At 35.2% G+C, this 26,557-nt stretch overlaps 1 protein-coding gene across 1 annotated transcript in view; it reads right to left on the bottom strand.

Moving 5' to 3' along the window:
• Positions 1 to 26,557, bottom strand: part of MMP16 (matrix metallopeptidase 16) — a 299,337-nt gene that overhangs the window by 124,018 nt on the left and 148,762 nt on the right. The window contains exons 3-4 of the mRNA XM_062188289.1: positions 18,886 to 19,008; positions 14,193 to 14,497 (exon numbers count right to left, since the gene is read on the bottom strand). Coding sequence (XP_062044273.1) covers positions 14,193 to 14,497; positions 18,886 to 19,008 — 428 coding nt within the window. The remainder of the gene's footprint in view (positions 1 to 14,192; positions 14,498 to 18,885; positions 19,009 to 26,557) is intronic.

The following is a 26,557-nucleotide window of genomic DNA, read 5'->3' as shown; positions in this document are numbered from 1 at the left end:
CAAGTCTCAGCAAATTAAAAAAAAAATTGTTGATGTGAATGGAAGGGGAGAGGGAGCAGTAAAGGGGAGGGCTGCAGGTGGGAGGGAAGTAATGGGGGGGGAAGCCATTGTAATCCATAAGCTGTACTTTGGAAATATATATCCATTAAATAAAAGTTAAAAAAAAATTGAAATCATACCATGCATCTTCTCTGAGCACAATGGGATAAGCTGAAAATCAACAACTCAAGAAACACATGGAGACTGAACAACATGTTCCTGAATGAATAGTGGATCACAGGCAAAATCAAAAATTTTCTGAAAATGACAAACACAACACATCAAAATTCATAGGATATAGCAAAAGCAGTGTTAAGAGGGAATCTCAGCAGTTGATGTCTACATAGGAAACTGGAAAGGCACCAAATAAATGAGCTATCAATGCATCTCAATGACCTAGAAAAAGAATAATAAACCAAACTCAAAGTTAGTAGGACAAAAGAAATAATTAAAATTAGAGAACAAACAAAATTGAAACCAAAAAACCAATACAAATGATCAGTGAAATGAAGAACTGGTTTTTTGAAAAAGTAAACAAAATTGATATACCACTGGCCCAACTTACAATAAAAAAGAGGTAGACCAAATCAATAAAATCAGAGATGAAAAGGAAATGCAACAAAAGATACCCTAGAAATAAAAAGAATCATCAGGAATTACTACAAAGAGCTATATGAAAACAAATCAGGAAACCTAGAAGAAATGTATATTCTTGGACACATATAACCTACTAAAATTGAGCCATGAGGACACAGAAACCTAAACTTACCAATAACCAAGATGGAGACTGAATCAGTAATAAAGACCCTCCTAACAAAGAAAAGCCCAGGACCAGACAGTTTGACTGCTGAATTCTATCAGACATTTAAAGAACTAATTCCAATTTATTTCAAGCTATTCAAAACAATTGAAAGGGAGGGAATCCTCCTTAACTCCTTCCATGAGGCCAGCATCACATTAATTACTAAACCAGATAATGAAAAGCAGAGAAAGATAACTATAGACCAATTACTCTGATGAAAATAGAAGCAAAAATCCACAACAGAATACTAGCCAATTGAATCCAACAACACATCAGAAAGATCCTTCACCTGGACCATGTGGGATTTATCCTTGGTTTGCAGGGATGGTTCAACACTTGCAAATCCATAAAGGTGATGCATCACCTTCACAAACTGAAGAACAAAAACTGTATGATTATTGCACAAGATTTCACACACTCTAAGTATAAAGTTTAGTTCGTCATCAAAAATTAAAAAAAAACAGACCAAGAATTAGATGGTTATTAGATATCCATATACAGGGACCCTCTTCCTGGTCTTTCTCCTTTCTCATTCTTACCTCTTTTCCACACCATATACCTCCCACCCTCTCCATAGTTGTGCTTTAGCCTAGGTATTTTTCTACCAATGGATCTTCCAACTCAAGTATCTTTTATTGTGCCTATTACTCTATCAAATATATCTATTCAGTTATTTTATTGTTTTCATTTCTAGTATTGTCCTTGGATCCTTTTCAATAGATTCCATTTTAACTGTTGAAATTATCCATTTTCTAATCTAATACTTAGATATATTCATCAGTTAAAAATGTAAATGATAATTTCAATTTGTAGACCATGTGTGTGTGTGTGTTGATGCTTTCCTCTAGGTACAGTTTTTTGGGAACTGGCATTTTTTGCTGAATTGGGCCAGGCACTGTGGATAAAATATTGGGCAATTGCAGATGATGATATTTTTGTTCAGAGAACATTAATCCTGTCAGCAGATAAGTACCTAAAACAGCAGCAGATAAACTGCATTTTATCAGTGTCTGAGATGTCTGTGTTAGACATTTATTAAGACTTTACTCCTGGAGTGTAACCCTCCAGATATTCCAACTGGGGACATGCAATTTTCCCCAAAGTCTACAACCCTTGGCAGATCTTATACTCATCCTCATCACCAAGTGTCAAATGAAAATCCTGCTAAGTGTTTCAGTGGCATTTTGATTGGCTCTTAGTCTATCATCCTTTTTCGGTTTATGAATGTTGTAAATACCAGGAGAGATAATGAAGAGTGTTAAAGTTTATGTGTTGGTGCTTTCCAGCTCTCAGGAATTTTGGCCTCTTAATCCTGGCTCCTTTGATAGCCTCAAACTCCAATCTGTTGTCTGCTCATTTTCAAAAGTTTCTGAAATGTTCTTCTGGGTTCTCAACATCATAGCAGCAAATGCTCATGTGATCTGGCAAACATGCTGAGATCACCTACTCTGCAGAGTAATGGTTCCTTCTTGGTTCCTTTTATCACCAGGATCTTCCTTATCTCAAGTGCTGGATCTCTTGGAAGCTCTCTTTTGTTTTTGAACTCATAAACATACACACATGAAGTAACATATTCATGTTACTTTATCTATCTTTTATTTTTGTCAATGGGAATACTGGTTTGCTTTAAGTTCTGCATCACTGCAAAGACATTTTAGTATAAAAATACATTTAACCACTGTTTTGAATTTTCCAGTTAGTAATAAAGGTATATTAAAAAGTTTCTAATAACTTGGACCCTAAAAATACTGTTTTTTGGATCTCTAGGTTATTTTGCTACCAAATAATAAAATCTTAACTTATAGCTGATTATTCAGATTCCGACATTCTGTATGCCTCATTTGGATTCTTTTTTTTTTCCTGCAAATAAAGTCCTACATATTCTCACAGAAAGCACAACTTCAAATTTTATGCTCAATCATCTCTCTGCGTCCTCCTCAGAGCTTTTACAATTTATCTCAGCATTTTTCTTCTTGAATGGGTTTAAGATTTTCAAAAACTCAAGTACTTTCAATGAGATATTAGGTCATAGTACTTATTCTCAGATTATCTAATTATTTCATAGCCCCTTGTCAGCTATTTCCAAATATTCTACATATTTTATGTCCATTTAAACTCCCTTGCACATTACTATTCATTAATTTATTATTTGAAACTCTAGTAAAAACCTTTAGTAAAAGCAGATATGCACACTGATATATTTAGGCCACTTTTCTCCTCTATGTATACATACTTATTGGCTTTTCTCTCAGTAAATATTAGAAAAGTAGAGAATATGTCCATTTGTCTATTATCTTTTTATTTTCTTATATAAACAGAGAAATTAAAGTAAACAAAAACATACCCTTTTATATGACCATTAATGAACAAAAAAATTTAAGACTATCAAATTTTAACTAGTAATTTGCATATATTTCCTGTATGCTTTTAGTTTCAAAATACTGCAAACCATTTTCTAACCTAAATTTCCTGGGTAATTTCTTAAATGCCCTTTGGCTGGTTATAGAGCTGTCTTAATTATCTAACACTGTATCACTTATCTTCAAATACATAGTGTGTCCAGACAACAATGATTTATAATGTCTCAAGGAATTTGGAAGACACTTGTGAAGTTTCTCCAATGGCTACAATTTGATAAAGGCTGTGTTTGTATTCTTCTAGAGCTTTAACAGAGATGGGATATTTCATTTCCAAAGCATCTCATACATGTACCTAGAAAGTTGGTGCCGGCTATTGGTAGAGATCCATTTCCCCTTGGGTCTATTAATATGGATTTCATTTCTCTAAAACTTGGTTACTGAACACTAAAGCAAATATTGAGCAGGAATTGAGAAGGAATGAGACAGAGGCAATCAGAAAGAGGGAGAGGACAGGAAGGGGTGGGGGGAGAAAAACACCAATCTAGTTCCAGATGGAAGTGATATGCTGTTTATGAGCTACTCTCAGATATCATATACATTTCCACTATAGTCTGTTCATTAAACGTGAGTCATGGGGCAAAATTTTGGCATATGTAAGTGGTTGCTTATGATGCTCGCATTCTGTATCGGGGTGCTTGTTCCAGTCCTCACTCCTTTTCCTTCAATACAACTTCCTGTTAATGCACATCCTGGGAAGCAGTAGGCTATGACTCAGGTCCTTTAGTACCCCCCCCCCCCTCCAACCTGGGAGACCTGGACTGAGTTCCAGAATTAATCTTGGCTCTTTCAGGTATTTGGTGAACTAGTGGATAGAGGTTCTCTCTACATTCCAAATAACTAAATAGACATTTTAAAAATTAAAAATAAATGAGTCACTAAGAATGGCCCATATTCATTGGGAGAGAAATTAGACTCCATGTTTTGAAGAGACAAGCCAAGTATAAAAGAATTCATGGATACATTTAAGAGGTTCCATAGCAGCCAAATGTGTCTGAAATTAAAATTGCGATTTATTTAATTATAGAAACTGGGAAGATAACATTAATCTGGTTTCTACTATCACTATAAAGAGAATTTTGTTGAATTAACTTTTTTGGTGTGAAATACTGGATATGTAACTAAGTTCTTTGTAATATTCTTCCTGTATTATTCAAAGGTTTTAATAACCTTACTAAATATATTTCATAACATTTTGATTAGAAAGACTTGCTGTCTGCAAGAACTCAGAAACCAATTATTTCACATCAAAAATTTTAAAAAGAGAATATATAAGTATGTCTAGTAAGTCAGACTTTATTAAGATATTAAGAAATGTATTATATACTACAATAGGGAAGATTTAAAAATACAGAAGAGGAAAAGACATAGCATTTTGAAAACTTACTAAAAGTAAATTATCATTTGGATGAAATCTTAATACTGGCTTATCCCAACTTATCAATAAAACATGTGTGTTTGGAAAGAAATGTAATACAACAATGGGGAAAGCAACCTATGGCTGTCAACCTGGTATCCAGATAAATCAAAGATAGTGCTTATGGGCAAATCAAAGAGGTATCTTCCTTATCCTTTCTTGTGAAATAAGATGGTGGGTATTATCCACATTTTTAAAGTTCCCTTGTACATTTCCTTCCAATGTCTCTTAGCAATTGGCATAGAATTAAAAACACAATGAATACTCTGATTTTAGTACTTTGGGAAGTACTGATTGTATGATGTTATTCTTCACTTAGAGACAGAGTGTATGTATTTATGGATTTAATTTTATTAATGTTGAAATGAATTAAATGGCATCTTTTGAAATATACTTCTGTCTCATTTTCAATCAGAATACTTTTCTGATTCTGTGCTTGCTTATTTCTGTCATTTTATTTCTCCACTTTTCTATTCTATGAGAGAATCTATAAGTTCTAAGCTTGATCTATTTACCAGGTCATCTATATCTGTCCTTCATCCATGGCTTTCACATCATTTTATCTCTTCGTGCTTTTCTAGAAATGACTTATGAAGATTACCTTCCACATGACAGATTCGGTTTTTATAATAATAACAGGTTTTCTTTTCCTTTCTACAGAAAGTTTTTATTGGTTGTTCTGAGTTGTTTCCAATACTGTCTTTCCACTTTGCTTTATGAAATATTTTCTGAGACACGCTTTCCTCTTAGTATTCAAGATATTTTCTTTCCTTGTCTTCCCTGATTCTTTAATATCCTTTCCATGGTATCATTTTGTTATGACTACCTGAGGGTTTGAATACCAATGAATATTCTGTGCCTCAATTTCCTTGCAAAATGGAAGTAACGTCACTATAGTTGATAGACTGCGTATGAGAAATAAATGAGTTAAATTCATAAAACAAATTTAGCATGGTGTCTGGAACATACTAAATGTATGATTAAATTTGGGCTTTTTAAAATTGTTTTTCTTCTTTATTCATATTTGAATGAGACTGATGATAATCTGTAATGAGCGTTTTTGAATGAACTCTCGATTTCTCTACTTTTTTTTCTGGCATGCTGGTTGGTAATCTTTTCCATTAAAACTTAGATATCAGGCTGATGATATTTTACAGACTTAAGTCAGTTTTCATTGCTCAAGATACATGCATTAAGACCAGCTTTTACTAACAGAGGTAGAATCTTCCTCTAGGCCTATAGTCTTGTTTTCTAAATAAAATCAATAGAAAAAGTATAATTCCCACTGTAGATTATAAAACTTCTGCTCTGTTGTTTCCCTAACATGTAATTGATGGATTCCAGAAGAAGAATTTGCAGCAATATTTGATTGTAGCTGAAGAACAGGTCAAGTGAAAACTGAGAACAATTAGTGAATAATTTTGTTTGGTATAAACTATAAGGAATTTATAAAAATGGTGTGGTTGTAATTCTGCAACAAAACCCCCACAAAAACTAAAATAGAATCTGCTTTGGGTTGAATAATTTAAGCAATATAACTGATGAATTATTAATGCAAACCAATAGATTTAAAAAATGGAAATTGTCTACATTTTTATTTTCTATTTTACTTTAATTTTTTAATTTTTTTTAACATTTTATTTATTTGAGAGGTAGAGTTACAGACAGAAACAGGGTGAGACAGAGAGAAAGGTCTTCCTTCCGTTGATTCATTCCCCAAATGGCTGCAACGGCCGGAGCTGTGCTGATCCGAAGCAAGGAGCCAGGTGCTTCTTCCTGGTCTCCCATGTGGGTGCAGGGGCCCAAGCACTTGGGCCATCTTTTATTGTTTTCCCTGGCCATAGCAGAGAGCTGGATTGGAAGAAAGGCAGCCAGGACTAGAACCAGCACCCATATGGGATGCCGGCACCACAGGTGGAGGATTAACCTACTGTGCCATGGAGCTGTCCCCATTTGTGTGAAGTAGCACCTTGACAGTAGGGACTCCATTTTGGAGCACTTGAGACTCCATTCTGGGAAAGCACCCCCACCCCCACCCCCCGTGAGACTCTGGTCTGAAACTATGATCTAAAACAGTAGAACAATAGCAGTCCACTACATCACACTTGCAGAGCATAGAAACCCCCTAGCATAATTGTTCAAGCTTAAAAGTAAAAAGGTTGCACCTGGGTTAATGATAAAAATATAATTTGTCTATGTCCTACATATAATTAAAACCAATACCTGGATTAATGTCAGGATTATAAGATTGTAACTGGTATTGTCAAGATTATAATTAATACTAGTTTCGCATAGGTTTTAGGTCAGCTTGACCCCGGTAACCATGTATTCCCCCCTGTTCCTAGCAACCATGAATTCCCCTCCCGATTTTGTGTTTTTTGCCTTTATAAACCCTGTTGCTTTAGGCTTCAGGGTCGAGAGTTCTTTAGGGCATGAGCCCACTCTCCACCGCCGGCAAATGAAGGACCATCAAATTTTATCAATGTGTGGAGCTCCTTTGTTCATACTCCCTCAGGTACAACAGTGTACATTATTAAAATTGACTAAATTTGTGATTTCTATTTCATTTGTCTTGTTGATGATTCTCTAGATTTAAGGACAAAGATGAATTAGAAGAACATTTTCTACATTGATGATGGCAAGAGATGTAACAGAAAGTAAGTAATGGTTAATAAGGAAAATCCATATGAAGATAAATTATGATCATGTAACTCACCCACAGATTAAAAGCATACCTAAAATCTCATCTGACTGTTTTTCCTCCCAACATACTGGGGCAGCAGACATTGACTATCTCATTGAACCCATTGCCTTTTTCCAGTCTTCCTTGTAATTAGGTGGAGCTATAGGATTACATTCTAGTTAGTGGATTTTGGGCAGAAATGTTATGTGTATCCTTGTTGGTTTGGCAAAGGAAACTCTTCTAAGAGCCAATCTATCTTGGTTTTCCTACCGGGTGGATGGCTAGACATTGACATGCAAGTCAATTTTGGAAATCATGGCTGAACGCCATTAGTGTAGGACTTTGAAAGAGTATGTGGACAAAACCCCTCTGGCCCACCACAGGAGTATGATGAACATTCCACTGTATGAAGCTAAGGGAATTTCTGGCTTTGTCTTGTTTCATATACTAAAAACTCCATATGATATTATCTAATGTTCATGATCCATTTATGTATTTCATTGATATTGACATTATGAATTATTTTTGCCAATGTGACTACACCAACATAACTTCTATGCTTTGATTGCACACAAAGATCTAAAATAAATAACCAAGTAGATATTGCATAGTAATCACATGAAGCTACACAGTTGAAAGATTTTGGAAAAAAATTAAGAGTATCAAATTTAAGTCACCAGACTAGTGAAATAAAAAAAAACTGAGTAAAATGAACTTCATTCCAGAAAAGAAAGGAAATTTTTTTTTAATTGTTTATTTATTTGAAAGGCAGAGAGAGAGAAACTGATTTTCTATTTGCTGGTTCACTCCTCAGAAACCTGCAATAGCTACGGTTGGGCCAGGCCGAAGCCAGGATACAAGAGACACCCACACGGTTGCATGGTTGGCAGAGGCTCAAACATTTTCCATTGCCTCCCCAGGCACATGAGCAGGAAGGTGAATCATCAGTGGAGGAGTCAGGAATTGAATTCACACTCTGATATAGGATGTAGGCATCCCAAGAAGCAGTTTGACCCGATATGCCTCAACATCTGCCCCAGGAAAGTGGTTCTTAAAACAAATAGGAAACCTGCACAGTTGGGAGAATACAAATTACTCAGAGAGATAAGGCACTTATGTTTTGGTAAAATGTGATAAATTAAGAACTATGTGTAGTTCACATATTTAAAATCTCCATAAGAATTCCTGCTTAGGGATATTTTAAGGTCCTTGACTACTCAGTCATATTACACCCTTCTCTTATCTTCAACAATCATAGAACAGATGGGTCTAAACAATGCTCCCACAAACTGCCCTGCTAACAGACAGCCATCATCATAGATTTCCAGTTGACATCTACCCCTTTTTCCCATATAGTTCAAAGCACAAATTCCTTAGGCTTCTGAGAAATATTACAGAACTAGTAGCAGCAGCTGCAAAATGAGCAGCAAATGCTAGGTGATGTCAGAAGGCTGCCTCCGTTCCAGGTTTCTTTCTGGGCAGAGGTTCTCTGCACCGGTGCACAATGGTAGTGTCTCTTATGAGAAGCTGGAGTCATATCCATCTACTACCATCACAGCATGACGTATTTAACTTGAATTAGGTGGACACAGGAATGAATGGGCTAGATGCAGAATTTAATCATTTCTCATTTAAGGGCGCATTAGAGTTATGGGTTTTGGTGTTTCCAATGACTTTTTGTCACTATTTTTCTTGTTTTTAGAAAGCCTGCTGCCACAGGTTGACCATCCTACTGGTTACCTTCTTTTCCTAGGTAATGATCTTTCTGTACATAAACAGAGCTATTGCAATGCATTAAAGTTACTACTACATGATAAAACAAGATATGTCTCTGGGTTTCCTTTTGTCATAAGTAATTTTTAATGTCATTTATTTATTTGAAAGGTAGATGGGTAGAGAGGGAGAGGGCCAGAGAGAGGAAAGGAAGAAAGAGGGAGGGAGGGAGAGAGAGAGAGAGAGGGAAACAGAGAGGGAGAGAAAGAGGGACAGAGAGGGAAAGAGAGGGAGAGAGAGGGGGAGAGAGGGAGAGAGGGGAAGAGAGAGAGGGAGGGTGAGGGGGAGGGTGAGGGTGAGGGAGAGGGAGAGGGAGAGGGAGAGGGAGAGGGAGAGGGAGAGGGAGAGAAACTTTTTATTTACTGGTTCAGTCCCAGAGCTGGGCCAAGTCAGACTGAGGAGCCAGAAAATCCATCCAAGTCTTTCATGTGGGTGTGCAGGGACTAAAGTACTTGAGCCATCATCCGCTGCCTCCCAGAATGCATCACTGCGTGAATCCCAGTTGTGTATCTGATATGGGATGTAAGAGTCCCATAGAAGCTTAACCTGCATCACCACAACACCTACTCTTGTCCTACATTTACATATTATTTAAACAGGTAATCTGCTTTTGCTTGGAAGTGATTAATTTTAGATTTTATTACCACAGTAGAGAATTGTCCAGCTAAATATTTGTGATATGTTTTGTGTTTACATAGATGGTGCAGTTTAAACTCTATATGATGGTGGAGGAAACAATATGCTAATATTGCTCAACATTAACCTTAACATTATGGTAGAATTAAATTTTCAAACTCAAATTTAGGCAATGTATGCTTTTAAAAATGCCTTAACATGATAAATATTTTCTACTTTGAATCACTATGCACATGTTTTGCTTTTCACTCTATGAAACTAAAAACTCTTGCAAAAATGGAAGATTTAAACATTAGTATGTAGGTATGTATATGCGTGATAATGTGCTTTTGTATTCTAACAAATTTATTGTGTAATTTACTTAATGGTCTTTAACTCGAGTTCTCAAAAAGGTATCATGACTATAAGCAAATTGATAGGAAAGTAGATAACAATGAATTAATGGTTTCTGGCAGCAGAAGACACTGTTTATCTCTTTTGAGGTAGACAGAATTCAAACTGCCTTCATTAGCTGAGCAATATGCTGTGGAGAATGAGCTGAGTACTTATCAAAGAGACTCTTCCATTTGCATTTTTGCTTAATAACCAAGCTGCTTTGTTTTCTAGCTGCTCAAGAGCTGTGAATAGGAGAGAAGAAAGAATCTGATTCAGGTAAGTGAGCCAGGGGGCATTACAGGACTAGATTAAAGAAAACAAAACAAAACAAAAAATTATTAATGAACATGTCAGAATTGTGCCATGTGTGTTTGTGATACAAAAAGATAGTCTTACACATAGTAGAGATATAGGATGCAGAAATGCCTAAATTCTCCCTGTATCTAGCAGTATCACAAGCAAAGCTAGAGACTGTTCTTTTGATAAATGATCAATACTTCAGTCTGACACGACCCTAACTGCCCGTGTGTGACAGGTTAAAAGTTTGAATTTCAATTAAGCAGTAAATAGTTATGAAATTACATCCCCAACAGTCAATTAACATTTTCCTAATCCCCTTCATTCTGAAACACTATTATTCTACAGAGTCCTTTCCTTTAGGCTTACACAGGAGGCAAAAGATCCTTATTTGACTGGTAGAGACATTGTTTTATTTGTTGCATGCCTATGTACAAAGAAAGCTATATTTTTACAAGTTAAGAAACAATAAAATGTCTTAATAAATGCTCTCAGTCAACAGTGCCTTGTTTTGATTGTACGGTGTTAGTTCATGTTGTATTTCAGAAGTTTTCCACATATACCTTCCTTGCAAAACTTTAATAACATGCAATACATGTAAATATTCAATATACTGATCACATTTAAATCAGGGTAAACATTCTCCTTCCTGTGTCATTAAATCTTCCTATCGGTTTTAAATTTTTTAATTTTTAGAAAGCATTGGTTGATGCCTAACAAACAACTAACATCTAAGGGATTAGTGAAGCCTTCTTTATTTAGAAAATCAATAATTTAAAACAAAACATGGGCAGACTTGTAAGCATCTCATTCATAAACGAATTTAATAACTTTAAATTGATGTGGCCACAAATTCAAAGTAACACAAATTTCAAGGGAACCTAAATGCTCACCTATAAGTTAAATCTATGTACAGCGTTCACAGCCCTGCAATTCAAACTACCTAGTCAAAACATGACATCAGAGTTAGCGATCAGTTAGCCAGCATTTAAACACGAACCTGTTTGAAGCTTTTGCCTCCCATTCTACCATATGGAAAACTCAGACATATCTGGACTACCTTCAAAGCAGTTCTTAAAATATAATCATGATTTAGTATTCTATTAATATGCACAATTATTAATTTTTATATACAATCTGATTTTATTATTTGTATTTTCTACTTCTCAAAGGCATAGAGGATAGTAAACTATGAATAACCCATTTACTTTATCTCAGATGGTACACATGTCTATATCAGAATAATGCTGCTAATGTAATCATCATCACGATGCTGAATGAGAGCAGTTACAATATGAATTCATTTGATCTATAACATTACCGAACACTGGGTATCCTAAAAGCACAAGGTTGTTTCACCTAATACACCAAACTCAATTTCTAATACACTGGGGCCTGTGCTGTGGCGTAGCAAGTAAAGCCACCACCTACAGTGTCAGCAGCCTTATGGGTGCCAGTTTGAGACCCGGCTACTCCACTTACAATCCAGCTCTCTGCTATGGCCTGGGGAAGCAGTAGAAGATGCCCTAAGTACTTGGTCTCCTCCACTTATGTGGGAGACCTGAAAGAAGCTGCTGGCTCCATTAGCCCATATTCAGCCATTAAGGCCATCTGGGGAATGAACCAGCAGATGGAAGATCTCTCTCTCTAAATCTCTCTCTCTCTGTCTCTGCCTCTCTATAAATCTGCCTTTCAAATAAATAAATCTTTAAATTTTTTTTTCTAATGCACATGATTATACTATCAAGCAGGGATTAGGAATTTTATTGGCTGATTAGCTGGCATTAAAGCATTGCATGCTTGTAGAAGAGGAATATTATACAATGCTAAAGAATAAAAACATTTAAGCCTTGATTATAAGAATTTTGAATATGGTTGCTTAGGAATTATATAACTCTAAGAGCTTATAATTCTCTGAGTTTTTAAATATATATTTGAATTATTCTTTGTTATCTAGGAAGAAACACATGCTTCTTATTCCATTTAACCATTTAATTATTGAGTTTATAATCTCCATATTACCCTTTCATTTCAGAATAATTATAAATATGAGCAAACTGAAGGATATATTGGGAAAGGGTCAAAGAAATTTGTTTTTGATAAAAATAAAGATATAATACAAAGATAATAGATCATGTAGTTATAGCAGTTTGAGAGACCAATGAAATGGATGACAGAAAATTATACAATATAAATAACCAAAAATGATTTTAAAAATGCCAACAAGAATCCTTGTGAAGAAGAGTAAATAATAATTTATTTTATTTTATTTTTTTAAATTTATTAGACAGGTAGAGTTAAAGACAGCAAGAGTGAGAGACAGAGAGAAAGGTCTTCCTTCCATTGGTTCACTCCCCAAATGACTGCTATGGCTGGTGCGCTGCGCCAATCTGAAGCCAGGAGCCAGGTGCTTCCTCCTGGTCTCCCATGCGGGTGCAGGGGCCCAAGCACTTGGGCCATCCTCCACTGCCTTCCTGGGCCACAGCAGAGAGCTGGACTGGAAGAGGAGCAACTGGGACTAGAACCCAATGTCCATATGGGATGCTGGCGCCACAGGGGGAGGATTAGCCACATGAGCCATGGCGCCGGCCCATAAATAATAATTTCTAACACTGTAGAGGGCTCCCTAGTTTTCTTTAAGTCTTCCAAGGATTTATTTAATCCTCACAAAGCACTTTTAAGGTACATGCTGTCCTTGCCATAAGAAAAGAGGAGCAGGGAGCTTAAGATATGTATTCAGTTTCATGCAGCTATTGATTAGTAGATAAAGGATTTGCATGTTGCAGTCTACAATTTTTGACCATTACTCAGAGTGCTGGATTGAAAACGATGGGAAACTTTATAGCAGACAGCCAACTTAAACTGAATTAAATTGAAACATGAGTTAAAAAGAGCTTCTTCTTAAACTTTTGTATTCATTGTGAAGCCATGTTTAGATGAAATTAAACAATGAACACAGTTCTAATCAGATTTCCTTTTTTTCTATTAGCTCCCTTTTAAGTATAATTAAATCAAATTAATGTTATTTAAATGTTCAATTGTTACAAAATTATCTTAATAAACTGACTTCCTTCTTTCTTCCACTCCTTTCTCTATATATGCATAAGTGATCCCTGGAATTAGTGTTATAAAATATTAGACAATTGGTACATTTGTGTTTGGTCTTTGTAATTATTTGTTATAATTTTTCTTTATACTTTCCTGTATTGATTGATTTTTAAATTATAAAAGTCTGTAACATTTCAAAAAACACTATAAATCATTATTATAAAAAAGAGAAAATGGCATAGAGATTAGAAAAAAAGAGAAAGAGAAAAATTATAGATTAGAAAGGTGAAAATAGAACTGAGAACAACACAGAAAAGATATGGTGGAAGCCACACTACAAATATTAATCACATTAAATCTGAAGTGGAAATGCAGCTATAAATACAGAAAAATAGCAGAGTTTACTTAATACATAACTAAGTATGAATTTTTTTAAGAAATGACATTTTATAGAAAATGAAACTGCTTTAGAGTCCTTATATAGCATAAAGTTATTTTCTTTAATCACCAGGACACATGTGCAACTATTAGCAAATTAAATTACTTTTGTAAGCCATTATAAAAATGTAAATATTGCTTTATAATTTTTATGGTAAGCATAGAATTGATACCTTAAATTTGTAAATGAGTAATTTTACAAATAAATTACTTGAACATCCTAAAAATAAAAATGCAGTGTTTTACATTTAAAAAAAAATCACTTACCATCATGATTAGGATTTCCTAACGTCCATGGCTCATCTGAATCAAAATGAGTATCTCCTCCAATTCCTGGTCCAGGGAAATAAGCATGTGCCAGAAAGCCTCCCTCCCCATCAAAGGGAGAACTGTCTCCATGAAAACCAGAAGCGAAAATGATGGTGATATCCACATCGCGTTTGCCATTTTCTAATTCACTGTAGGGAACTTCTTCGAATGTCAGTGGAGTTACATTCTGCCACACATCAAAGGCACGGCGAATAGCTTTCCGGGTCTCAGGGTCTCCTACTTTCGGAGTGACGTTCTTTATGCTAAAAGTCAGAGGTGGTAATAATCAGTATGGTTTTGTTATATGCAATCTGACTTATTATTACAGATTTTCATTTATTGAGTTTACTTAAATGTAAGGAAAAATAGTCACATTAAATTGATTGGCAGTGCATTCATTTCTCCTATCTCTATAGCTAGAGTTCACTATATTGGGACCATTGAATTCTCAGCAGTATAATATTCAATGAGAAGATCTGTACAGAATGGCTAACAGGAAGGTATCTAGATCAGTCAGTCACTTTGCCTCCTGGACAATAGGTAGGTAGAACTGCTAAATGATCAAACAGGTGTAGTAGTTTTGAGTCAGAATAAAAATTTCAAATTTCTTTTTGATAACTATTACTTTTAGAGGTACACCCTTGTGTCTGTGCCCATCAGTGTACATCAGTTCCTATTAAGGTCTTTCTGCTTTTCTGTATCTATGAACACAAAATCAGTGGGTGCAGAGTTATTTCTAAAATTTCAAAGAAATTATCAAATAATTACCATTTATGATTTCCTATTGCTTCTTAATAAATCTTTTTAGTAATGCCATGGATTATGGATAATTATTCAGCACAAAGATTAAAAGTATGAATTCAAATAAATGATACATGATTACCTTTACTTTGTACTGATACAAAATAAAATTATTATAAATACAGTTCTCAATTTTTTCAATATTAATCAATATTTACCATTTACAGCTATTCTCTGTTGCTTTCTAAGCAACAAAACAAATGAAGTCCATATTTTTATTTTTTAGATTGTAGTACTATATACCTATACCATGGAAGTGAAACGATGGCTTATTTCAGATATTTTGGTTCAATAATCTTATATCCATTAAGTAAACTAAGGACATGCTTTAATACAAAAGGTAATATATAATATTAAGTTTAATATTTACTGCAATACAATCAAAAAGGAAAATAGGAAGATATGCAATTTACATTTATGGAGTGATGGTTAAATACTGGCATCTCCAATGCATATCATTATATATTTAGGACTCAAAACTTCTTATTTTATTATTTTGAAGGCTATTTATCAGCATCGAAAAACTTGCAAGATACACATTCCAGTGGGACAATTAACACACCAATTTTATTTTTAACACAATTGTAATTGCATCAAGATAATTACAAATGTCAGGCAGGCAGGAACTATGCTCAACTAATAATTGTTATTAATTGAACATTTACTATAAGCCAGACTAGCACTTCACAATGGTTCATTTAATTCTGTGAGTAATTCAGTGAGATGGGTATTTGTAAAAGCTTACAAATGAAGAATTCTAGGAATTTGGAAAATAAACCTTCAAGGTGGCAAAACTAGTTTTCAACTCAAATATTCTGTAAGAATCTATTGTCTTAAATTCTATGCTAGACTAACAAAAATTCTAGAACATATATTTACATAGCATTTGAGAGTAAACACTGTTCATTACATTTAAATGAAAAAGGCAGCACACCATTCCTGTTGAGAAATAATGGAGCTTTGCATCAGAATGTCAACAGCATATACATTTATTTTATTTGAAAGTTAGAGAGAGAGAGAGAGAGAGAGAGACAGACAGACAGAAAGAGAGAGAGAAAGAGAGAGAGAGAGAAAGAGAGAGAGATCTTCTATCTTCTATCTCCTCAAATAGCTGAAATAGCCAGTATTTGATCAGGCTGAAGCCAGAAGCCAAGAACTCCATCCAGGTCTCCCATCTTCTGCTGCTTTCTCAGTGTACTAGCAAGTAGCTGGATCAGAAGCTAAGTAGCCAGGACTCAAACCAGTGCTCCAATCTGGGATGCCGGCATGGCAAGATGCAGCTTAACCTGCTGCACCACAACACTGACTCCTCTAATTATAATTTGCATAAAGTCCAAACTTGAAAAATAAAGATTTACTTAATAAACATTATATTACTCAATGTTTCTATTACTGTTGTGAAAAGTTTAAAAATAGAGCTTACTCAGAATTTATTAGCTTATTCAACTATTACACACTTATTTCAACTATTACACAAATGTTGTCTAATTTATCTAACAAGTCAGTAAAATTATTGGTTTCAATTATTTCAATGATGGCAATTCACAGGATGGATAATTTAATTTCCTAGTAGCTCAAAACATTAGACCCTTGTGAAAGCCTTTTCAAGTTTTAGAATAACTAAAAATTGTACCCAATAAGTATTCTTTTCATTACATAGAGAATTCTTAGGTAGAATTTGGGGTTGAAGCTTCAGTAAACTGTCTTCAAAATCCCTCAGCACTTTATTGCTTTTTAAGAGGTATCCATTAATTGGCCAGGAAACAAAAAAATGTGGTCACCAGAAGAGAAAATGTACAACAGTGCAGTCTTAGCCAATAAACTAAGGAGAAAAAATTGGCATCATCATTGCTTTGTATGTTTTGCTCTCTATCAACATAATCTAGTCATTTTATTTTTTCTGACTCAAACTATACTGCTAACCCATCATGAGTTTGCTATCACATAACATTCATATTCCAAAACATTTAACCCAACTTCTGTCTGCATTTTGCAATGACATACTTCAGATATCTTTTCATGAATCATAATCTTTTTTTAAAAAAATATTTATTTATTTATTTAAAAGTAGAGTTGCACAGAGCGAGAAGGAGAGGCAGAGAGAGAGAGAAGGAGAGGCAGAGAGAGAGAGAAGGAGAGGCAGAGAGAGAGAGAGAAAGAGGTTTTTTCTATCTGCTGGTTCACTCCCCAATTGGCTATAATGGCCGGAGCTGAGCCCATCCAAAGCTAGGAGCCAGGAGCTTCTCCCAGGTCTCCCAGTTGGGTGCAGGACCCCAAGTACTGCACCATCTTCTACTGCTTTCTCAGGTCATAGCAGAGAGCTGGATCGGAAGTAGAGCAGCTGGGTCAAACCAGCGCCCATATGGGATGCTGGCACTGCAGGCAATGGCTTTACCCGCTCTGCCACAGCATTGGCCTCATGAATAATCTTTTACATAAGTGTCACATTTTGTACTTATTTCTCTAAATATAATAAAAATAGTAACAGATGTTTATACTGTACTTACTGTACCACTCAGTTATACAGAAGGAAAATCAATGTACTGATTTAAAAAATTTTAATTTTAAGCTTAAAAATGTTATTTTTACAAAGACTAAGTATAAAATTCTCTTCTCATACAATTCAATAAAAACTCTTAGAATCATATCTATGAAATCCATGGTAGAAATAAAGAAACAAAATTGAAAAAAATAATTCTTGGCATCCAACTCTCCCAAGTACCCCTTTCTCAGCTCATTGCTTCAACAAGCTCTTTCTCTTCTTACAGATCATAGCTAAGTGGTCATTTCATTTAGGTGACCTTTGCTGGTATTCTAGGATGGACTGAATGACCCTGGTTTAAATTTCTCTAGCATCCTGTTCCTTCCTTTTCTTTTTCTGTCTTTTTCTTTTTTTGACAGGCAAAGTTAGACAGTGAGAGACAGAGAGAAAGGTCCTCCTTGTTCCGTTGGTTTACCTCCCAAGTGGCTGCCATGGCCGGCGCGTTGCGCCGACCCAAAGCCAGGAGTCAGGTGCTTCTCCTGGTTTCTCATGTGGGTGCAGGGCCCAAGGACCTGGGCTATCCTACACTGCACTCCTGGGCCACAGCAGAGAGCTGGACTGGAAGAGTAGCAACTGTGACAGAATCCGGCGCCCCAACCGGGACTAGAACCCACAGTGCCGGTGCTGCAGGCAGAGGATTAGCCTAGTGAGCCGAGGAGCCGGCCCTTCCTTTTCAAAACACACATCACATTTATACGATTCCTCAATTTTTGTACATGGCTGAAAATTCCATGGGGAAAGAAAGGGTTTCCATGTTTCGTTTTGTTTATAATGTTTTATCCTCCGGGCTGTTTTTTGTTTATACTGAGATTCAATCAACAAATAGGAACACTACAATAGCAACCATTGTCATCATTTTAGGATAGTATTCTGTATCATTGAAGAGAATATAAGAAAATATAATCCACTTGAATAATTATCTAAAAAATGTAAACTTCTTAGACTGATGGTAAAAGTTAATCAATACACTTAATGATAATTATTTACATGGGAGATATTTTTATGCTTCATTATTTGATTACCTTTTACATTATGAATATTTATCAAAAGACATTTGTTAGAACATACATCTCAGAATTCATCAGAATATTGACATTTCTTCTGAAAGTTGGAAGACATAATTAGAAAAGAGACCAAGTGCTTCAAAGACTGTCTAAAATGTCCTCAAATGGACAACTTATTGTCTACTCAATTGCAGTTTTAAATCCATTTCATTAATATTACACCCCTGCATGTTAGCCCGTATTCAACATGTAGAAGTTGTCTAAAAAATGTCAAAACATCAATAGCTTACTTTAGTTCTCATACCTGTAAGTGATATGTTTATGCTGCCACTTCTGTCCTGTTAATGCATATCGCTTCCGACGAACATTAAATTTGGAGCTACCTCTTGTCTGGTCAGGTACACCGCATCGAGGCTTCTTCATCCAACTGCAAAAAACAGTATGTTCCAATCACTTACAAATAACTCTAATCATTTATCTCCAAGGAGATCAACTAGGAGGTTAACCTGCGACAGTCATGATGACAACAACAAACCTTTAAAGGGGGAAAATGTCAGATGTCTTGCAATTTGAATCTAAGTATACAGCATATTTTGAATGATCAGAAACCACTGGGTACTGTTTAGGTCTGTGAGATAATTATCACCTCTAATTCATTTGAACTAACCGAACAGTGAGGTACTCTCACGCTTCTAACTAGAATCTGTTGTTAACAAGGTACGTAACCTTTGGCAAATCATTAGTACTCCATTTCTGTCATAAAATGTATTCTACCTTTGACATTCAAAAATTACCATAACCTGTTACATCTTAAATTTGGGAATGAATTTGTTATATAATACTCTCTCCTAGCTTACACAAGGGTAGATTTTTTGTTCAGACAACATTTGCATGTCTCTACTTTTTTCTTTACAGGGAAGCATTATTTTACATTCCAAGTAGCAGTCATTGGCTTTGAATCTTTAATAATAACTAAATAAAATTCTGAAATAGTACTTCTGAATATGAGGTTTAGCACCATGTCAGTAAATTTTAACATATTTATGTTTGAAAATAAAGTGCTGGCCGGCACCGCGGCTCAATAGGCTAATCCTCCACCTGCGGTGCCAGCACACCAGGTTCTAGTTCCGGTCGGGGTGCCAGATTCTGTCCTGGTCGCTCCTCTCCCAGTACAGCTCTCTGCTGTGGCCCAGGAGTGCAGTGGAGGATGGCCCAGGTCCTTGGGCCCTGCACCCACAAGGGAGAGCAGGACAAACACCTGGCTCCTGGCTTCAGATCAGTGCTGTGCGCCGGCCGCAGCGCGCTGGCTGCAGCAGCCATTGGGGGGTGAACCAACGGAAAAAGGAAGACCTTTCTCTCTGTCTCTCTCTCTCACTGTCCACTCTGCCTGTCAAAAAAATAAAAAAGAAAAGAAAGTGCTACTTTCAATTTATTAATTTTAACTGATATAGTAATATAACTTTTCTTCTGTATAATTTCATTTGCCCATTGTCATATTTTCTATTCTTGCATCTTAGGAGAATATTTTCATGATTTTGAGTAGATTTTCTATAATGCTTAAAAAAATGGCTTTACTGTTCATTAGCTCCTTTATTTTAATAATTACAAAGCTAATGCAGAATCTTTGTAGTGTTACAGATTTAAAAAAGTAGAAATGAAAAGAATCCATTTTTTGTCTATTTCACCAAGGATTTAATTCTCATACTTTTTAAAATGGAACTGAATATAGAGATAACACTCTGAAGATGTTCATTTTGTGAAAAATGAATTGGTTTACTTGATATGGAGATAAATCAGCTATCTCCTTTTATAAACATCAGAATAACTTCATGCAACAATGCAACAATGACTTTTACTCCTTAAGAAAAGTACATTCCTAATAAGCATTAAATTTCTGCTTTTCATTCTGTTAGCAATAATGTAGAAATTGCAGTTACCAGATTTTGTAAGGTACATCCTATTTCAATGCATTATCGAGTTCTCAGGAAACCACTTTCCCACTTATTAAAGTATCCAGATCAAATGAAACAACACGTAAATGTCCATACCAACTATTCATTCATTCCTTTACTCATTTCATCCATCATACAATTTTTTTCAACTTTTACAACAAGCTGAGTAATCCACAAGTGCGGATAAAAAAGAACAAACAATAGCTCCTTCCTTCTGAACTTATACTTTATAGGTAAGAAATGCATGATAATAGTTACAATAGTTAGTCCAACACAGCCATGGTTCTGCATGTATGGATTCCACATCTGAAATTTGATCAACTGCAACTTGAATTTTTAAACTGTTTTTATACTGAACATGTACAGACTATTTTTCATATCATTGTTACATGAACAATATATGCATAGCATTTACAAATAATAATGTATTATAAGTAATTCAGAGATGATTGAGAGTACACAAGAAAAAGGATATGTATAGGTTACTTGAAAATACTACTCCTTTTTATATAAAGGACATAGGCATCTGTGGATTTTGGCATCCACAGGGTCCTGGAATCTGTCCCCTGAGGATACAGGGGACAACTGGGATACCTGCTTTCACATCTTCACCTACATATCTTGTTATCACCTTTGTGCTGAATATAATTTAAAAACTTCTGATTGTCAAACTTGCACAAATTGATCTGATGTCTTATCTCAACTGAAAGTTTTAGCAGCTCTTGAGGCCTATACAAGACATCCAACAATCATCCTCTACTTATCTCTAGTCACATCCACTCACCATGTAGTCTCTTCTGCCACCATAACATCTCTTGTATCTCTCATTCTTATCAGTACCTTTCTTGAAAATACTAACAATAAATCTTCCCAGAGCAAAGATGTGTTTTCAACATGGTGGACATATGAAAAGCCTTTATAGAAAGAATCTGATTCAGGATACTTAACAAGGGTGTTCCCTGTCTCCCTATTTCCCAGCATCTGCTCAGATTTCTACAGAACCAAACCTCATTCCACCTTTGTATGTAGTGACCTCTTCTGGAATACCTTGTCTTCCATGCTCACCCTGAAAATCCTGATTTTTTTTTTAAGTTCTCAAGTCACACAGGTCCAGTGTACCAGCTCAATGCAGCACATATTATACTGTGTATTCCGATTTGTGTCGGTCTCTTTTCCACTGACTTGTGAGTTGGAGCCCAAAATGAGGTCAGCACCCAGCAAAGTCTCCAACAAGGAACATGAAGCAAATGGAAGCAAATGAATGAAGTCTGCACATCTTCTTACTATACTGATCTCCCTCACTACCCAATATGTTTCTTGAGAAATTCCTAACTCTTTCCAGCTCTTTGTCTTGAACAAATATGTATTTCATAGGCATTGTGGTGTGGCCACTTCATATAAAATTAACCATGAATTAGATGATTTAAGAGTAAGAAATAAACAAAAACAACAGGCAAAATATAATATTAATGATTTAATGCAAATAATTATTAATGAAGCTTGGTCAAGTTGAGAACAGTCTTTGTTAATTTTTCTAACATTTGTATCCAAGTATTCTGGCAAAGACATATTAGTTGGTATTAAAAAAATACGTAAAACCCCAATTACATGATTAAATCACACCACTGAACTTGACTCATAATATTTGAACCACATAGGCATCTGAGCTTTTAACTTGACTCTCATATCTGTACTGGCAGAAATCTGGAGTAGAAGTTGGAGCTGGGAAAAGAACTCAGGTGCTCCAATATGGGATATGGGCATCACAACCATTAGACCAATGCTCACTTCCAAACCAGAACATTTTAAATTGCTGGGTAGATCATTCATGTTTTCTTTTAAATTAATTAATCTTAAAAGAAATATATATATATACATATATATATGTATATACTTAGTAAAAGTATATTTTATACATATAAAATCACTAAAAACTGAGAGCAAAAATTCTGGTTTCAGACTTTAGCATTCCCAACCTGATTCCACTGACTCACTAGTTCTGCGATGTTTTTAGGTTACTATTTCTTTCATGCATAAAACAGACATGATGATATTTCCTCTCTTACTGAGTTACTTTGAGGATTATTATATTTAATTCATATGGAGAATTAGAATTGTATGGAGATAGTTACTGTTATTATTACTAACATAATAATCGTTAGTTTACATGTATTGGGAAGCAGTTATAGTAGCAGAAGTAGTTCTAGTATTAGAAGCTGCATGAGTAGTCAAATATGAATTTCAGCATATTTCAGTTCACTGTGACCTATTTTTTAACATGCATTATTTTATGTTATTCAGAACAGATATCTTATCAGTACTTAGGTAACAGAAACATCATCAGCTTCACTATCCTGTTTATGTAAATAAAGTTGACTGAAAGTTTTAAACACTTTTGCAGTATTGTGTATGTGTTTATATACACATGAAGGCGTGTCCATTAACTTCAGTTAAACATTTTGTTTTCTTTCAAAAGAGTAGGGCATTAATGCCAGTAACATAGGGTCACACATTGCATTATTCCCAGAAGAGCCTTCAGGTTGTTGTCCTTGTACCTTGTGCCCCTGCAATGGTGCTGCAGGAGGGCAGCCATACGTGGTGGAATGCTACACCTCGCATTGAGTGTTGGACCACATGGTGACTGTGTGTACATACAACTACCTTTAACAAGAGAGACAAAAGGGGGGGGGGATGACAAATGTAATGTGTTTCACTGATTAGTGCTCTACAAACAATATTCATTGTCACAATATACTAAACATGTTTCCATCCTCCAGATTTTTCCAAGTTTTGAGGTATGAGCAATACTTATAGTTGGCTCTAACAGATTCTTCTAGAAATAGCTTAATATGCTTATTTTATTATCTTAAAATTCTGATTTGTTTTCACAGAGTCAAGTTAAGTAGTCATGAGGAGATTTTAGGTAGTACATTAACTTAGAGTTCAAAATCTTGATAACTGACAGCTCACACTGTTGAGTTTCTTTTTTTCTGTCACCTCATTGACTGCCTGCCTCGACATGCATGTTATTCTCAAGGCTGAAACTTCAGCAGGACAGTATTTAAACACCTGACCACAGGGAAGACATGCAGTAAGCCATCATGATCTTTGATGTGAACAAAAGTTCAGGTAGTGTCAGCTTTTATTAATGCTTTCATCTTTCACGTTTTCCAATCGGAATCTAAAGCCCCTGCTAATTTAGTTATCAATTACCTCTGTAGCTACCAAAATGAAGACTGACCTACCGCATAATGTACACTGACTACATCTGGAATATTTAGAAATTAAGAAACAGATTTTTAATTACCAAAGAACATATCTTTTACATCCAAACCGAAAAAGAAGATAAAGTATTAACAATGTAGATAAAAGAAGAAAAAGAAGGTTACACACTGACAAGCCAAAAATGTTAGAGTTCTTAATATCTCTAAATAGTTAAATTATAAAATTAGGAGTTCAAACATAAGCACAATTTATAATAATTCTTTGAAAAAAGCTATTTACTCAATTTGAGTAAGTTAGATTTCTTGGTATGGTTTGAAAAAATTGAGCAGAATTATTCAGCATACCAATATATACGTACATTTTCCCTGTTTAATAGTGTATATTTATATTATTTATTGCATAGTAATAAATATAATATACAATATGTAGGTATACAGAGGGAGCTCAAAATAAAAGATTTACCACTTTAAGAAATAATATCTTAGGGTGGGTGTTTGGAATAGTGGTTAAGAAATGGCTTTGGATGCCTGCATCCAATATTGAAGTACTGGGTTGCAGTCCCAGCTCTGCTTCTGATTATCTTCCTGCTAATTTGCACTCTGCAAGGCAGTAGATGATGCCTCAAGTATTTTGTTCCAAGTCACCCCTGTGGGAAACTTGAATTGGGTCCCTGGCTCTTGGCTTCAGCTCTGGCTATTTTGGGTATTTAGGGAGTGAACCAGCTGATGGGGGATCTTTATCTCTCTGTGTTTCTCTGTCTTTCTAAAAATAATTTAAGGGGCTAGCATTGTGGCATAGAGAGAAAAGCCACCATCTGCAATGCCGCATCCCAGATGAGCACTGGTTCTTGTCCCAGTTGATCCACTTTTGATCCAGCTCCCTGCTGATGCACCTGGTAAAACAGCAGAAGGTGGCCCAAGTGTTTGGGTCCCTGCATCCATGTGGGAGACCTGGAAGAAGCTCCTGGCTCCTGGCTTTGCTCTGGATCAGCCCTGGCCATTACAGCCATCTGGGAAATGAAGCATTGGATGGAAGATTAATCAATCTCTCCCCCTCCCTCACTCTATTTCTTTCCATTGCTCTGAATTCCAAACAAATATATCTTTATTACAAAAATAATTTTTAAAATAACATCTCATCAAGTATGCTTCAGTGCTTACCACTGTGTCTACATACAACATTAACAAAAATGGAAATGAAAAATTATTAACATTATGAAAGCATATCAAACTAATTTTCATTATTGTCTTCTTTTTGCTCTCCTTGATAAATATATCATTTTATACACAATAAAGGTTTCTCCACTCATTAAGCAGCTTAAGTGAATTTGCTTACTAAATTAGCTAAACAATCCATAAATTATAAGAAGCATTACAACATAAAATAATGAACTCATTGGGGAAGGGTTAGAAGTATTTATTACTATCTTTCTAATATCATTGCTAATTAACATAAGAGCAATAAAAAATGCCACCTACAGTAATACCTAAATTTGTTGCTTGAAAATGGTTAAATTATTCAGCCTAATATAAGTCTTAGCATAGCTATCATCATTATTTTTCATTACTCAAGAGTTATAGAATAAATGAATCGCATGTCTGTTTCTCAAAGGAGGATACAATCATTTAATTTAAAAATAAGTTATCTTGATAGGATTCTAAAATTAGTTAGAATTTGAAAATGGATAACGCATTATTTTAATATCAAGGGATAAATTTAGGTATATAACTATAGTCCATATTTTATGTAATAACATTCCTATAAGATTAATAGCTTATAATTTGATCAAGTAAAATAACAGAATCCAATTTCAGCATCAGTTGTTCCTACATATTCATTTTAGATCACAAAAGCTCAGATGAGCGCTTTACTAGATTGAATACAGGGATTATACTTTCCCAAATAGTATGTTATTTGATTGGATTAACCCAAGCAATAACAACTTATTGTGGAGATACATCACTGGTGAAGAAAACAGGCAGGGGGCAAATGAGGCCATGGGGTTTCTAATGTGAGGGACAATGAAAGTGAAGTCTCCAAAAAGATATAGGAAACAGAGAAGGCATGACAGGTTAGGAGAGCTTTTAACAAGGCTTTTGGGGTTTCCCATTGAAGTAACTGCCACGCATAACACTGTTTAAAGGGAAAGATGTATTTCAGAATCAGAAACTAAAGAAACAAACAACTGCCCCCAAATTAAAAAAAAAAAAAGACTAAATTAGAAAAAGGTTTATTTTAAAAACACACACATACAACACACACACCAAAACAAAACAACCAGATAACAAGCAACACAATTCCTTTGGTTTTACATTAAGGGTCGCCTATAGATAGTTCATCTTTTTCTTTAATGCTGTGTCATAGATATTCTACTTTAACTCCTCTGCACTGATACAGACCTTCATCTTTCCTAGTCTGGAAGCTGAGCTAGTCTGTGTCTCTACATCTGCACATGTTTTACATCCTCCTTTCAGACAACAACAAAGTGTGCATCCATTCCTATTCCATTATCTCCTAAAAACATCTTTACCTAGCTGCTTTAGAAAATTAAAGCTATGAAACCCAACTTCTTCCTATAGAATCTACAGAAGCTCTCAAAGTTGGTCTTTGACCATCTTCTGTGGTCTCTAGTAAATAAGAATCAAGAACATTCCCATTATTGTGACAATAGTCAAATTAGATATTCAAACCATTTAAGGGAATTTTGTTTCTAAGTCCTTAACTTACTTGTATTTTAACAAATTGTGCCATAATTTTAAAGAATACAATTTAGAAGCTTACAGTTCTCCACTGGGGAAC

This window comes from Lepus europaeus, chromosome 4 (genome assembly GCF_033115175.1).
Source record: "Lepus europaeus isolate LE1 chromosome 4, mLepTim1.pri, whole genome shotgun sequence".
NCBI classification, from domain to species: Eukaryota; Metazoa; Chordata; class Mammalia; order Lagomorpha; family Leporidae; genus Lepus; species Lepus europaeus.
Note: the sequence above shows the minus strand (reverse complement) of the source record. Positions and strands in the feature narration are given on the sequence as shown.